We start from the raw sequence: 14,074 nt of genomic DNA, 5'->3' as shown, positions 1-14,074 counted from the left end.
TATTATTATTATTATTAAGTCTGATTGCCCAGTTATACTGAAATTCATACAGTTTAATGTCTCATTCAACTCTCAAATCAAAGCAAAGCGCAGGTTAACAATCCAAGTGACAGTACAGTATAAATCTTAGAATATATAATACCGCCCGCCTGTAAAACGACACGTCTATTCTGTAAAACGAAACCGGAAGTACTCGAAAATATACCTCCCTATTAATTTAGCTTGAAGCTACGTGGACATCTTGCACCAATCAGAGGGCTTTGAGTTAATACGTCAGCGAAATGGTCCAATAGTCTTTCGAGTCGTGGTGTTTGGCCTCTGGAGTGCATTTCGTCAACAAACGTTAGCTTGCGGTTTCGTATCAGCTGGAGCCGTCAGCATTCCGCAGCGTTCCCGGCCTCTTCGGTGACCCAGGTAATCAACATTTAATCATATTGATTCCGTTTGTTAACTAAAGTTTAAAGAGCTTGATGTGGGATTTCGGAAAGTGGAACGTCCTTTTCATTTAAAATGGCGAGTTGTCATTTTCTTGTGCCTGTCAAGGTTTCGATTCGGTGACGTTTTAAAATTACCTCGAAACAGTCGGCCGCGACTCTTCTTGATTAGTGCTTTATTAGGCACAACGTTTGCACTCTTTCTAAATGTAAAGTATAATGTGCTATTAACAAAGTTGTCAACATCCGCAAAAGGTGCCCAACAACAAAAAGGAGCCCCAAGGCAGTCATGGCCACGGTGCAGTTCATGTTGCTGCTCGCCTTTCACATCTTGCTCATCTCCGAGTTCATATTGGCCAAGAAGGACTACTACGACATCCTGGGGGTGCCCAGAGATGCCTCGGAGCGCCAGATCAAGAAGGCCTTCCATAAGCTGGCTCTCAAGTACCACCCGGACCGAAACAAGGGCTCGGATGCCGAGGCCAGGTTCAGAGATATAGCCGAGGGTAAGGAACCCTTTGCATTCCGAGGAGCAGGAATGTTGTAATCCCTCAGAAAAATTATGCGTCACAATTCGGCAAAATTCACAACGGCTTGCATACACTGATGAAAGATTGACTTAACGTTTGATTTAACAGAGACACAGATAATCCTGTACAAGCTATTGAAAAGTAAAATTCCCCTTTGCCTTACCTCAGCATACGAGACACTATCGGACGACAAGAGACGTCGGGAGTACGACCAGTTCGGCCAAGGCGCGGGGCCGCACGGCGGCAGCGGAGGAGCAAGTGGCAACTTCAACTTCCGGCAGCACTACCGGTCGTTCAACGTTGACGACATCTTCAAGGACTTTGACTTTTTCGGCAGGCACCAACACTTCCACTCCCATCATCAAGCCCACAAGAAGAGGTTCTTCCACCAGGCCGCTGGAAACCAACAGCGAGGGCCCTTCGGAGGAAGAGAAGGAGAAGGGGGACTGTTTGATGACATGTTTGAGGACTTGGAGAAGATGTTTTCCTTTAACGCGCACACTACCAGAAGTGACGGCGGATTCCAGCGCTCAGCCAAGCAGCACTGCAGGACAGTGACGCAGAGGAGGGGCAACATGGTGACCACCTTCACCGACTGCTCCTGAGCGGGGAAACAGACAGATTTAGTTTGGAAATTAAAATGCTAATTTATAATGTGGCTTTTGGTGAGATTTACATTCAAGGAACAAAGTTGGTTTCCAGTCACTTCCAATTAGGTCAGCTTCTTTACTTGCTCAGGAATCGACATAAAGCTTGTGGATTCTTTGCGTCAACAAGCTGCACTGGGGTGTTATTCTTTGTGAACAAGCCGGGACTGAATAAGAGACACGTTTGAATTTTCAAAAAAACAAAAAAAACAAGCACTATTGTATTTTGCTGGAGATGTTTTTCGATATTTTCTTGTTAAAAACAAAAACCTCAAGTTGATCATGTGCAATACTCGGCACTTTTTGCTCTTCATGTCACCATTTTGCATAGACAGTGCTGTTTCAATAATCATTGTCTAAATGTCTGCACTTTGTGTGTGTGTGTGTGTGTGTGTGTGTGTGTGTGTGAGTGAATTGGTTAAGACAATGTTTGAACACGGAATAAAAAAAGTTGCAATAGGACATGTTACTCTTCGTCTGTGTGCTCAATTCTTATTTTTTGGGACAGTAAACGTGCAGGTAAATAGCACTACAACACAAACGACCCTAACGTCAAACACCACTGACCACACGTGGCACCCTGCTGCTAATGAAGGACGAAAATAATGATAGAATAGTTACAATAAAAGTTCTAATAAATTTGGAAATCATAGCCCTGGGGTAGGAGAAGGGTGCTAAACCCTTGAATGGGAAAGCGTTCAACAAATCTGCATTTTTGGATTAGTTTCGCTAGAGGGCGCTATGTACATTTAAAATAGCTTTTCTCATTCAGCCAATCAACGCGCGGCAACAAACGTGATCCCGTTCCCGACCCCTTGTCCAATCAGCGGCCTTGACGTGAGCCCCCTTCTGTTGACTCGGGAAGGTGACTCCTCGGCCTGATTCTGGTTTATTTGTCATTCTAAACCGCACATGCTGTAAAATAGCTATTATTTACAGTCATGTCTTCTTTCGGGAGGATGTTGGGCGTCCTCCGGGGTGGGACTCGGCTTATTAGACGTGGTCCACAAAGGATAATGACGAGAAAGTGAGTACGCCACTAGCCTCTGATGCTAGCATGCTAACGAGTCGTTCCAATGGAGCCAAATGAGTTGACGGGCTCACCTGTGTGTGTGTTGATATTGTAGGGCAGGCGGTGGGCCTCACATCGAGCCGCAGTATAGGCAATATCCTCAACTCACCAGGAACCAGAAGTTCCAGTCGGAGTTGATCAGCGGTGCCATGTGGTTCTGGATCCTCTGGCACTTGTGGCACGACCCGGATGCGGTCCTGGTAAACGATAAAAGCATCATCACATTGGTGCAATCTCCTTCTGTGCCCACAGGGACTGTGACGAGTATGTTGTTCTCCTTCAGGGTCATTTTCCTTGGCCTGATGCTTCAGAGTGGACAGATGAGGAGCTTGGAATTCCAGCGGACGACGAAGAATAATGTGATTTTGCACCTATTTAACGTTTGTGTTCATATTCATTGCGCTTACATTGTTGTTCTTCTTTGCAGTTCATCCATTGTGACACCACCTCACAACTGTTCCCCGCAAGTTGTCATTGTACATACAATAAATCTTCTAACATTCTGTCATGCGTCATCAATAATGAGTCTTTCCACTTAATTAGTTTTGCTCGTTTTATTTACACGCAATTGTTTGAAATACACAAACAGTGTGTCAGCTTGCCAGTGTTTGAATCTCAATTGTTGTTCAGAATGTAAGCAATCGGTGACCCATCACACTTTGAACACAAATGCCAAAAGTGAAGGGAAGGAAAAAAAAGGACTGTAGTGGATTTAACAAACCTACAGGAAGGAAAGCGACAGCGGCGGCTATGTGAACAACTACAAGCGTGTGTGCTGAAAGTCACTCGCGGGTTGTGTGCGCATCAACCTGAGCAGAGCTTAAAGCTACTTGTTTTTGGGGATGACTGAATCAGACTGAGCAATGGGTTTCGAAAGAGTCAACAGCAGGGAAACGAAAACAAACATGAAAACGTGAGAACATCCGCATTTGTGAGGTGGCTGGTGCTTTTGATTCTGTTCATGGCATCATTCCCTGAGTCAACAACCGTGAAAATCAGCACTATTTTAAGCTCCTCACAACCTCTCGGCACCACAGTGGCTCAGAATACTAAGTGGCACGAGTGGATTGATGATTAAAAACAGACCCGTTCTAGTCGCACATGGCCCAGGAAAACAAAAAAAAACCCCACACTGGCTACAGGGAGAATAAGAATTGATAATTAGTAAATCCGCTGCTACACAACAAGATGACGAGCATATCAACGCAAACACGCCACATTTACAGAAAAACAAAGATTAAGAACCTCCAAAATATAATAAAATTGTATCTCTTCATTAATAAATACATCCCGAAAAAAATCACATACAAAAGGAGAAATAAATTAAGCGGAATATCCATGAGTTTTTTCTTTGTGAAAAATTCCTATTCAAACCAACAGGGGGCAGCAATAAGCTTGTATCAAAAGCAAGGAAGAAGAGTGGAAAGGGGGGAAAAAAGCTGCTGCCCTTAAAGAGGTTTTTTTTTTATTGCTGGTGAGACTTACAAAGCATGAGCACCATTTGTGAAATCTGCCACCCCGAAAAAAGAATGAATGAAATAATCACAACCTGGCGTCAAAAGTTGTTTGGTAAACCTCATTGTCCTCGTCCTCCATTTTAATGCCCGCAGTCGCTCCCTTCCTACCTCAGTTTTCTTTTGTTAGTGTGCTTGTCGTGAAGTGGTGCATGACCCTTCGTCGTATGTCCTCTTCACTTCGTCTCACTTCTAAAAAGCACAAAAGTGTCCAAATAGCTCATTAAAAAAAAGCGTCTTAGACAAAAACACGACTGTGTCTGTTGATTTTCAAAATCTTGCCGAGTCTCTGCTTGGCGGTGGCCATGCCTTTTTTGGGACGTTTGCCTGAAAACAAAGAAGAATGAAAACAAAGATAAAATAAGAACATCTTTGCGTACACGTAACAGATGCGTTGTTTGTCACACCTTTTGTGGCTTGATTGCTGACGGGCGGGGGGTTGGAGGCGTGCCTCTTGGAGGGGTGCAGGGGCGGCGACATGTTGGGGTCACAGTACTGGTAATGGTGCTCTGGGCTGGGCAGGCCCTGATTGTCCCAGGCCTCTCTGCTGTTGCCTTGGCTGTCCATGGGGCTGGCGACTCCCTGCTGGTGGGGCGCCGGGCCCCGCTGCTCCGCCGGGCCGGAGGACCACCACGGTTCTTGGGGCGATGCTGCCTTCTCCGGCTTGGCGGGGCACAGCAGGCCGGCCATGGACAACATCCCCTGAATGGCTTCTTCCGTGCTGGGTGAGGTAGGACGTTCTCTGAGGGGGCAACCAGAAAACCGTCATTTACCCGCAGTGCCACCCAAATATGGTCGTCCGTCCTGTGAGGGCTAATTACCGTTTGAGTGGTTTCTGGCGAGATTGGTCCAGCTCGATGGTGTGTCCTTTCTGCCTTTGCTCCTCTTCCTCAGAGTCCTCGTCGGAAGAGGACGACAGCGGCGACACTTTGAGCTACAGACACAGACATTTACTGAGCATTTGCTCTTTAGCCCTTTTCAAAAAAGAATTTAGCTGGCAAATGTCCCTCTACGACCGCCATACTTTCCGACCCGATTAGATACGTCCATACCTGTGTGGGGGCGTCGCTGTCCGAATCCACATCCGATGTACACATGTGTACATCGGACACTTCTTCCCTGAGTTCAGTCTTCACTCTTTCCACATCTGCTATGAAGAAAAAAAGCGTCAAGACACAAAATGATTGACATAAATCAGTATCATTGTAGCTCACCGATAATTTTGTGGGCGTCGGTGTGTAGTCCCCGATTGATCCGGTGTGACTTGATGTCAGCGCTTTTGTTGGCGCCGGCGGTGACATGCCTCTCGGACTCCGTTTTGACCGGGCACGCCGCGGGCCGCCTCATATCCCTGATAGGTGAAGAGCAATCGAGATCATGACCAAGAAATGGAATAAAAGTGGCTACTCATCTTTTAAAACCAAAACAATAACTAATCAAGGAGGAAAGCATATGAAACTATTCTGACCGTATGATCCTGCCGTTGACCAGCATGAGTCTGAGGTGGTTCTCCTCCAGGGATTCTGCGGCGGCGGCGGCCGAGGCCGTCGACGCCTTGTTGAGCTTTCCCCGCACCTTGGCGCAGAACGCCGGATCCTGCCAAGGGCGGGTAACGGGTCAGAGCCGCCCAAAGGCATCGTGGGACAAGAAAAAACAAATCTTCCCTCACCTCCTCCAAGGGGCCCACCTCCAGCCTCCTCAGCACCTCCCTGGTGTGTCTCTCCAGGATGTCCAGGTTGGACGACGTCCGGGGCGTCTGCCGCTGCTGTTGCTGCTCCCGCAGGCGGCGGGCGGCCCGCCTCGCTTGCCGCGCTTGGCACAGACGCTCTAGGGTGGCGCGAGTGGACGGGCACCCGTTGGATCCTCCGCCGCCCCCGCAGACGCTTCCCTGAGATTTGAGGGGCTTGACGCCAACGCCCCCTCCTCCGTTGCTCGGTTCCTCCTGTGGAGCAAGACGTACTTGTGAGTTAAGCCACAATAATATTGGTCACTCTTTGCAGAGGATAAAGAATACGCCTGCTGGCGTCGTTATAGTCTTGTCCTGAACCTGACCTCCAGGTGTCGCATTTCCTTGGTGAGCTCTTTGATGAGATGATTTGGCCTGATGTTGTCGGGGACCTCGCTGTTGGGCTGAGTCACCTGGACAAGACGTCAAGGCAAGAAATGCTGAAAAAAAAAAGATGTGACGGGCCACGGAGGAACACGGCGGCGAGAACTAACCTCTCTCTTCAACCATGTCTTGAGTGCACAGATTAAAGCCTTCACGCCCTCCGTGAGGTACGTCGGAGGTGGACAGGTGTCTTCTCGGAGTTCTGACGGTGGACCCCAATAAAATTTGTTTTCACTGTTTCAACTGCTTTTGCAAAATCAAATCTCATTTTTACAAATCGCCAAATTCACCTTTGAGAGTTTCCAGAAGATTCTTGCCCACATACCAACAGATGGCCTCAAAGTAAGGGAACTTGAAGAGGTCGGGCGTTTTCAGACGGCGCTCCATTTCGTAACACCTGACCAACAAAACAAATCGTCACTCATGCATCACGAATCAAAGCCACGGTTAAAAAGTGGCGCGTTTTTACCTGAGCTGCATGCCAATGTTGAGGTTGTGCAGGAAGTTGCCGCCAAACGCCATGCAATCCTGAGAGGTCAGGACAGCGTGAATCCAGCCTGCAGGGGGCGCCACAGCGTTAGGATGACAACTTCAATGGGATCCAATGGCAGCCTGCTCGGGGCACTATCTAATCCAAACAATCCCCCCACTCTGTACAACTATTATCTTCACACACGCGCAAATGGAGATAAACAGCTTTTCCTTGAACAACTCTACGTGAGAGAAAGCAGATTTGAGTGGGGGGGGGGGGGGGTTGGGTGTGAGGGTGTGACAGCCTGACCCTGCTGACCTTCCGCTCCCACTTAATTCCAACCTCGGACAAAGAGGGGCACTGAGGACAATTTAGCAGTTGACAAATATTTTTTTTTGGCCAAATATGAATACTTTGGTTGCTCTCTACTTCCGTAAATTTCTCATGTATCTGAAGCCTACTTGATAAAACCCCAAAAATAATTTTCAATTTTTTTACTTCCTACTTTGGAAAACTGACTTCTATGGTTTGTACTCCTTTCTTTGTCAAAATAGGTTTGCTCATTTTTGTAACGTTAGCGGATGATGATGATGATGACATAAGATAACATTCCTTCTGAAGTACAAGTACAGTTTGCAAACATTTGTACCTGTGGGGATGAGCAGCGTGGTTCCCTGAGGCACCACGCACTTGTAACACTTGTCCACTTTGTCCCCGAAAAAGACCTCGCTCTGATTGGGCGAGGAGCTCCAGGCCTCGTAGAGCGCCAGGTTGGCAGGCGTGGGCCTGATCAGGTAGAAGACCTTCTCGCCCTGACGGAGACCCCAACACCACAACGTTCATTTTCCTCTTTTCGAGCGGGCCAACGTGTCCAAATGCGTCCCCTACGTCTCACTCACCCAGAGGACGTGGTACCACACGGAGGTGCCGCCAAAGTCGATGTGGAAGTCGGTGTAGCTGTCCTTGACGCCCATCAGGCAGTACTTCTGCACGAAGGGCTTGGGGAAGAACGAGTCGTCCGGCCAGTAGTTCTCCACCCAGGACATCTTTTGAGCAACGTCGGGCACCTCCACCAGCTTGGACATCCTCCAGAGAGACAAAAAAACATTTGAATTGGCACGAAGGAGCAACGACGCTCCATTGGGGGAAGCGGCGGCGGTGCTCACTTGGTGTCGGAGAACTCCAGGCTGATGAGGTTGAGCACTTTGGGGCGATGCGGGCCGGTGAAATACTTGATGAACTGGCTGAGCTTCATCTTGGTGTCGGCTTGTCGCGCGACGTCGATCACGTCGATCACTTTGTCGCCGCCTGCGGTCAATGCAAAGCAACACGCCGCCAGTGAGAGGCAGACTTGACCCGACGAAGACGCTGATTTGCCTCCAAGGTATAATAGACTCTCCAGTGTGACCATCAAACATGGCCAGCAAGTCCCAAAGGAAGGAGTGAGAGGAAGGACGTGCACGCAGCGGCATGTGGCGGCCATCTTTTTACACCGCCGAGGCTAAACAAACGCTAGCAAAAGATGGAGGCTAACATCTGTGATGCTACAAATCACACCGGGGCGACACATAGCGGCTCTGCAGCTGCTTCTTCAACTTTCCCTTCGAACACACATTTTTTATTGCCCTGCCAGACACACACACACACACACACACACACACACACACATGCACACAAATCCGCACACGTGCAGCCCAGCTGGCCTGCATCTGATGACCGACAGCAGCTGGAATGCCAAAAAGACAAAAGTGTCAGACAGGCGCCTCACTGGAAAGTTCTTCGAAGACTTCACAAGTCCAAATCCACTACATCTACACAGATCTTTAAAAACATCGTGAATTTGAGGCTATGGTGTCAAATTTCAAAGACAAGCCGCGAAATGGCGAGACCATAAATCTGGAAGTCCCAATAGAGGCGGTTTTCGTGGATGGGCAAGTTGTGAGACATGAGTGCTTCACGCTATGTAACGCGACACCCGGGTGACTGCCGCCAACACCTGTGCTTCGCGTACCCAAGTCAGTGGAGTGGGGGGTGGGGGGGGGGGTTACAAGCAGTAATGTGAACTTAATGATCCACACAGCAGGGCAGGGCAAGCTAACAGACTTGGAAGAGGACTTGCAGGCGAAAACAGAGGCCGCACATCTTATCAGCTGCCGGCCCGGAAATGCGTGACCGACACGCAGGTGACCATCATAATTTTCCTCCCAAAAAACGCCAAAGGCTATTTGACAGCGGACGCGGCGTCTTACCCACGTACTGCTCCACGTCTCGCACGCCGAAGGTGGGAGGCGGCAGCTTGAGGCCCAGGCCTTCCATCTCGGTGACGGCGATGGGGTGGCGGAAGCCCGAGCGCTCCAGGTACTTGGGCGTCACCTGCTCGCCGCGCATGCGCATCACCACCTCCTCGCAGCTGCCAGTGGTGCAGCGACACAGACAAAGGCAAATGTCAACATTTGGACAATTTAGTTTTTTGAGGTTGTTTTCTTTTGCACCAGTCAGGAAGCCCGTGACTGGACGCATACCTGGAGAAGGTCCTGCTCTGCAGCTCCTTGACAAACACGGGGGTGCCGGCTTGCACGGGCTTGGCTCCGTCGTCGGGCTCCGTGTAATCGTGGCGGTGCCAGTTGTTTCGCCTTTTCACTGGGAAGCCCCCGCCCCCAAAGAGACATTGAAGCCAAGATACTTTTTTTTTTTTTTTTTTGGGAGTAACGACGAGATGCGGCATCACTCACTCAGGGAGGGTCCGTGTCGGACGTCACAGTTCGGACAGTGGTAAACGTCAATATCAACAGCATGGTGCTCCTCCACGTGCACACAGCTGCAAACAAAACAGAATTATTTCACAAACATTTAAAAAAAAAAAAAAATTGGCAGCCGGATTACACCAGGAGGCAAGATGTCCCCACTTAACCTAAAATAAAATGGCTTCCGTCTACGAGTTCAAAATAGCTGCTTGCGCCCGCTTGCCTCCCTTCGCCGAGTGATTCGGCCTCCAGGCATTTTGTGATCAACACAAAATTAGATTAAGAGCTGCGTGGTGGCGCAAGACGGAAGCTGTGCCCGCTATCAGCTTTGATCTACTTGCGGGAAAAGTGTAAAAAGAAAATCCAGAGTGCAGGGAGGCCCATTAAGTGCTCAGGAAGCGGAGGGGCTCCTGTGAATTCTTGACATTTGCCATGCACGCAGGGCACAAAGACGTGTCCTGAAATGACTCGCGCGTCAGCGTGCGCTCAGGATGGGCGTGTTTGGAGGCCAGATGTGCCGGCCCCTCCCCGCCCAACCGAGCCAGCGAACGCGTGACTTGGAAAGGCACGTTAGCGGCGCTTGGCTGTAGCATCAGGCTCATGTTTCCACCATGTGCTTGCTTGCAGGAAAAAGCATGACTCTCTCTCACACTCTCACACACCCCCACACACATAGTGTGTGCGCCAGCGAGCGACCTTAACTGACTTTTCCGCCGCAGCGGGGAAAAAGGAAGAGGATGCCTTCTGAGCGTCACCCACACCAGGAGAGAAAATTGGGCTGGGAAGTGAGGGGGCGCAAGCATTTCCTGCCTCCCACGAGACAACGACGGCGTCATCTAACAGGACACATGACAATGTTCAACGACCGTGTTACAAGGTTACAAAATCCGTATTGTAATGCAACTTTGATATATAAATACAGTATATATTTTAAAAAGACAAATATGCACATCAACAAATCACTCAAGTGCCGTCTGGACCAAAAACTGTATTTTGCATTCCACACTGTGGTATCTATAACCCCCCACCACTATGGATCTGTTTCAATGATGAAACGAATCAGACGGACACGTTGGCGATTGTTGTGCCTAAGCGAGCGGAGATGAGCGCTCGGCTTGGACTGCATCCACTTCCCGTCATCAGGGGCCCTCCTCCTTCCTGTGTGGCGTATTCATTAGCCGGCGCTGTGAGAAGGCTTCATTGTCCGCGGCGGCGCACAAAAGGCCGGAGGCGGGCACGGCTATTATTTTAAGCTCGAAACAAGCATGCCGCACGGGGGGAGGCGTTTACGCCCACATTAGGGGGACCCGGATGAGGTTCATCTGACCCCCAGGCGCGGGCTCGTGCGGTCTGCCCACCCTCGTTAATGAATGTAAACACAGCTTTTTAACAGCAGCTACCTGGACGATCCCCAGTGGCTCAACTTCCGCTTATTTAGCGTCAACAACAAAAATCTTTGCCGTGCAGGCCATCAGTCTTCCTTTGGTGCGGCCTCACGCACCGGGCGTGACGTTGACGGATCGCCGGGCGAACTTGGCTCCGTGTCATTGCCATCAATCACCACCCCGGTGCCGTCGGCACCCCCCTGTCGCCTAAATTAGCTAGCACGCAACGCCGGCTTAGGGGTCAGGAGGTGGACGGCGGACTTCCGTCTGATCCTTCGACCGCTGACGATTCCCGGAGGTTGCAAATGGACCTTGAGGAAACGCTAACACGATTTTTAGATGGAGAAACTTTTTGAATAGCACAGCAAAGTGGAAAAAGCATGTCAATGACCATCACCGAGGTATCACGTCCATGTAGGCCAATGCTATATAGCCACAGCTTTTTAGATTGTAAACATCCCGGCAAGTGGTCCAGAATAGACGCAGCTGCTGGTGCACTTTCAATCGCTTGCTGAAACAAAGGGGAAGAAAAACGCGTCAGAAAAAAAAAAACACCTTCATACACTAGCTGATGGCATCAACTCTGTCACTTAACGCACACAAGTGCCAGACAACTTTGCACTCGGTTGTTGACACCCACGTCACTCACCAGCTTTCAAAGCAAAACACGCCACTCACAAATACTACAGTAGAACTTGAGGACGGCGACCCCACATGGATAAAAAAAGCATAGCTGCACCTTGCCTGCGTATTATCTAATAACGCACGATTGCTTTTTTTAAAAATCTGATTTATTGTGCTCCAACTGTGTGCACTCTTAACAGACTGCGCTTCAGTCTCGCAACACAAGCAGTTTTCAGATGGGAGATGGGAGAATATCCCACATTTCTTTCGGATTTCTTTCTCAGGGGAAAAGGCTTCAAATGTCAAATTTTGCCGTTTCTGTCCAGGTCGGACGCACCAGCATTTTTTTCTTTTGTCGTGTTGGCACGCCCTCGCAGATTCTGCGGCCTCGATTTCTTTTGGCAGCGCACTTCATGCCATTACACAATCACTTCCGTCATTTCAAAGAAAGTGCTTTGTTGTTTTCCCAAAGTGCTGCTATGGTGATGCGCGCCCTCCCCCTCACCCCACTAAAACACAGCAAGCCAGTGGGCACGATATCAGATCCTGACGACGACATATGATGCAATTCTTTGAGCCACTCAGCCACAGGAAGTGACCTCGACGCTGAGGACAAGCTTTACAGGCTTGCGCCACTGAACTTGGATTAGTGACACACATAAATAAAGTTGTGTAACAATGACTCACGGGGAGCATCACTGGCATTCTTGACATGACTATGCGTGGAAGCAGAAGTTGCTGAGAAATGGCTGTCTAAAATGCCGGTTATTGCTAAATCATGTCATAAAGGGGAATCGCAGATCTCGAATTTTAACTTGAGCATTATTGGTGATTTTTGGCATTCATGTAACTTGACTCACAAACATTTAAACTTTGTGATTTTTTTAGCTTCAAGTGCGATTGGATAAACGGTCCAAAACGCAAATGCAAAATGAAAACACTTGCAAGGAGCACGGAGGAAACTCTACAAAAACACAAATTGACTTCGCTGTATGAGTGACTTTTGACTGAATTAAAATTTTACCAGCTTACTTTTTTATATTTTGTATTTTAACATGAATATTTGTAGTTTTATTCATTAAAGCAGCACTGTTTTCAGTATTCACACAAATGTAACAAGCTCCCCAAATATGCTGATGTTGAGCGGGGTCTTCTCATAAGCAGTTCCAAATTCGGCCTCTAGGGGCCCCCTCGACCATGTGCCTCAAAAAGGGGATTTAAATTTCTCAAGCTGTCAATCAAAAGCGCCACCATAATAACAAGGTCCTTGTTCTCGAATGTCGCCTTTCAAATCAAAGGGGGGACTCTAAACGCGACGTCACGAGCCCGATAGTTCTCAAAAACGTGTCACAGATTTGTTCAAAACAAGAATACGAGGGAGCCACGTTTAACAATGGAGGAAGTTGCTCGAGGAGCGTGCCGATGTAAATGCATTTAAAAGTACGCCGACATCACCTCGAATATCCCGACTCAGACGGTGAAGCGTTTACATAAAATAAACAGAAAAAAAGAGAACAAGAATGAATCGTTTTTTAAAAACCAAACACGTCGCGTTGACTGACATCACATAGACGACTCACGAATTGGGTGAATAAAACAACACGAGTCAAAGCTCTCCTTTGTCTTTCACGTTAACTAAAGGCGGAATTTTAGACACGACATAACGTGGTTTCACGTATAGCCCAATCCGACAGCAAATAATGCGGTTTCAAGGAAAAACGAGCCCACTTTGTAAGATCAACTCGCGTCAATAGACCATTTAAAGCCCCCGAAAGCTAAGCTAACTTAGCTACCGGTCCGACACTCGAGAGAACCGTCGCCTTTCCCGGACAAACTCGGGGTGTGTGTCCCCTCCAAAGGGAGCTAGGTCGAGGGAGGACACCTTAGCCCACATACCTGCCGTGGAACCAGTCCTTGCAGATGTCGCACTCGATCATAAACCGGCTCACGTCATAGGGCTGCCGGCAGACACAGTACAGCGGGGTGGCCGCCATCTTGCTACTGTCCCCAAACAACGCAGGAAAGATCACGGCGGCGGAGAGTCAAGTCCGGTGGGCGGAAATTGCCGAAGCGCAGCCGAGAGAACCCGAAGCTTTGCCGAAGGAGGCGACCCTGCTGTCACGACATAAAGAGATCTTTTTAACTCTTTTCCCATCAGAGGAACGACAAAATGATGTCAACATGACCACATCCGTGCATTAAAGTGCACTTTACAACATAATAGCGATTGACTGGTAGCTTGAACTTTATTTTGAACAAGCAGCAATACAAATTTAATGTATTTAATTCACTGCCGTCAAAACAAACGCCATTAATACGTGAGCAGCGCCCTCTCGTGGCTAAAAGGAGTGAATGCCGCACGTACAACTGGTCCAAAAAGTAAATTTTATGATCGATAAGGCGTTAAGTTTCTCATTGATGATTTCTGTTTTAGACAGTGAAAGTGCTAATGTGGCGTTTTATGGGATTAAAACGCGCACTGTGGCCGTTTTATTAATTTTAAAAATATAATTTCGTAGAAAGTTAATTATGGATGAACATT

General features: G+C 48.5%; 3 protein-coding genes across 4 annotated transcripts; 2 read left to right on the top strand and 1 right to left on the bottom strand.

Moving 5' to 3' along the window:
* Window positions 1-46: 46 nt before the first annotated feature.
* On the top strand, window positions 47-2,073 carry LOC127593806 (dnaJ homolog subfamily B member 9-like). The gene is made up of 2 exons (XM_052055453.1): window positions 47-940; window positions 1,133-2,073. Exons 1-2 carry the CDS (start codon window positions 724-726, stop codon window positions 1,567-1,569), a joined length of 654 nt encoding a protein of 217 aa, XP_051911413.1. The 5' UTR covers window positions 47-723; the 3' UTR covers window positions 1,570-2,073.
* Window positions 2,074-2,441: 368 nt separating this feature from the next.
* On the top strand, window positions 2,442-3,186 carry ndufb2 (NADH:ubiquinone oxidoreductase subunit B2). Its single transcript, XM_052055454.1, has 4 exons — window positions 2,442-2,638; window positions 2,739-2,883; window positions 2,967-3,042; window positions 3,111-3,186. Exons 1-3 carry the CDS (start codon window positions 2,553-2,555, stop codon window positions 3,039-3,041), a joined length of 306 nt encoding a protein of 101 aa, XP_051911414.1. The 5' UTR covers window positions 2,442-2,552; the 3' UTR covers window position 3,042; window positions 3,111-3,186.
* A 36-nt stretch (window positions 3,187-3,222) lies between these two features.
* Window positions 3,223-13,592, bottom strand: kdm7aa (lysine (K)-specific demethylase 7Aa). 2 transcript variants are annotated; one of them, XM_052055449.1, is made up of 18 exons: window positions 13,429-13,592; window positions 9,512-9,597; window positions 9,302-9,419; window positions 9,029-9,189; window positions 7,946-8,087; window positions 7,679-7,865; window positions 7,429-7,591; window positions 6,777-6,864; window positions 6,598-6,704; window positions 6,418-6,509; window positions 6,250-6,336; window positions 5,867-6,139; window positions 5,666-5,793; window positions 5,412-5,548; window positions 5,250-5,347; window positions 5,019-5,131; window positions 4,605-4,939; window positions 3,223-4,524 (listed from the first exon to the last, which is right to left on the bottom strand). In XM_052055449.1, the coding sequence occupies exons 1-18, from the start codon at window positions 13,524-13,526 to the stop codon at window positions 4,436-4,438; spliced, it is 2,502 nt and encodes an 833-aa protein (XP_051911409.1). In that variant the 5' UTR covers window positions 13,527-13,592; the 3' UTR covers window positions 3,223-4,435. The 2 variants fall into 2 exon arrangements, with proteins under 2 accessions (XP_051911409.1, XP_051911412.1); XM_052055452.1 differs by having other exon boundaries at window positions 5,250-5,344.
* Window positions 13,593-14,074: the final 482 nt, after the last annotated feature.

The sequence above is a fragment of the Hippocampus zosterae genome, chromosome 21 (assembly GCF_025434085.1).
Source record: "Hippocampus zosterae strain Florida chromosome 21, ASM2543408v3, whole genome shotgun sequence".
NCBI classification, from domain to species: Eukaryota; Metazoa; Chordata; class Actinopteri; order Syngnathiformes; family Syngnathidae; genus Hippocampus; species Hippocampus zosterae.
The sequence above is the reverse complement of the archived record's forward strand: the minus strand, read 5'-3'. Positions and strand labels throughout refer to the sequence as shown.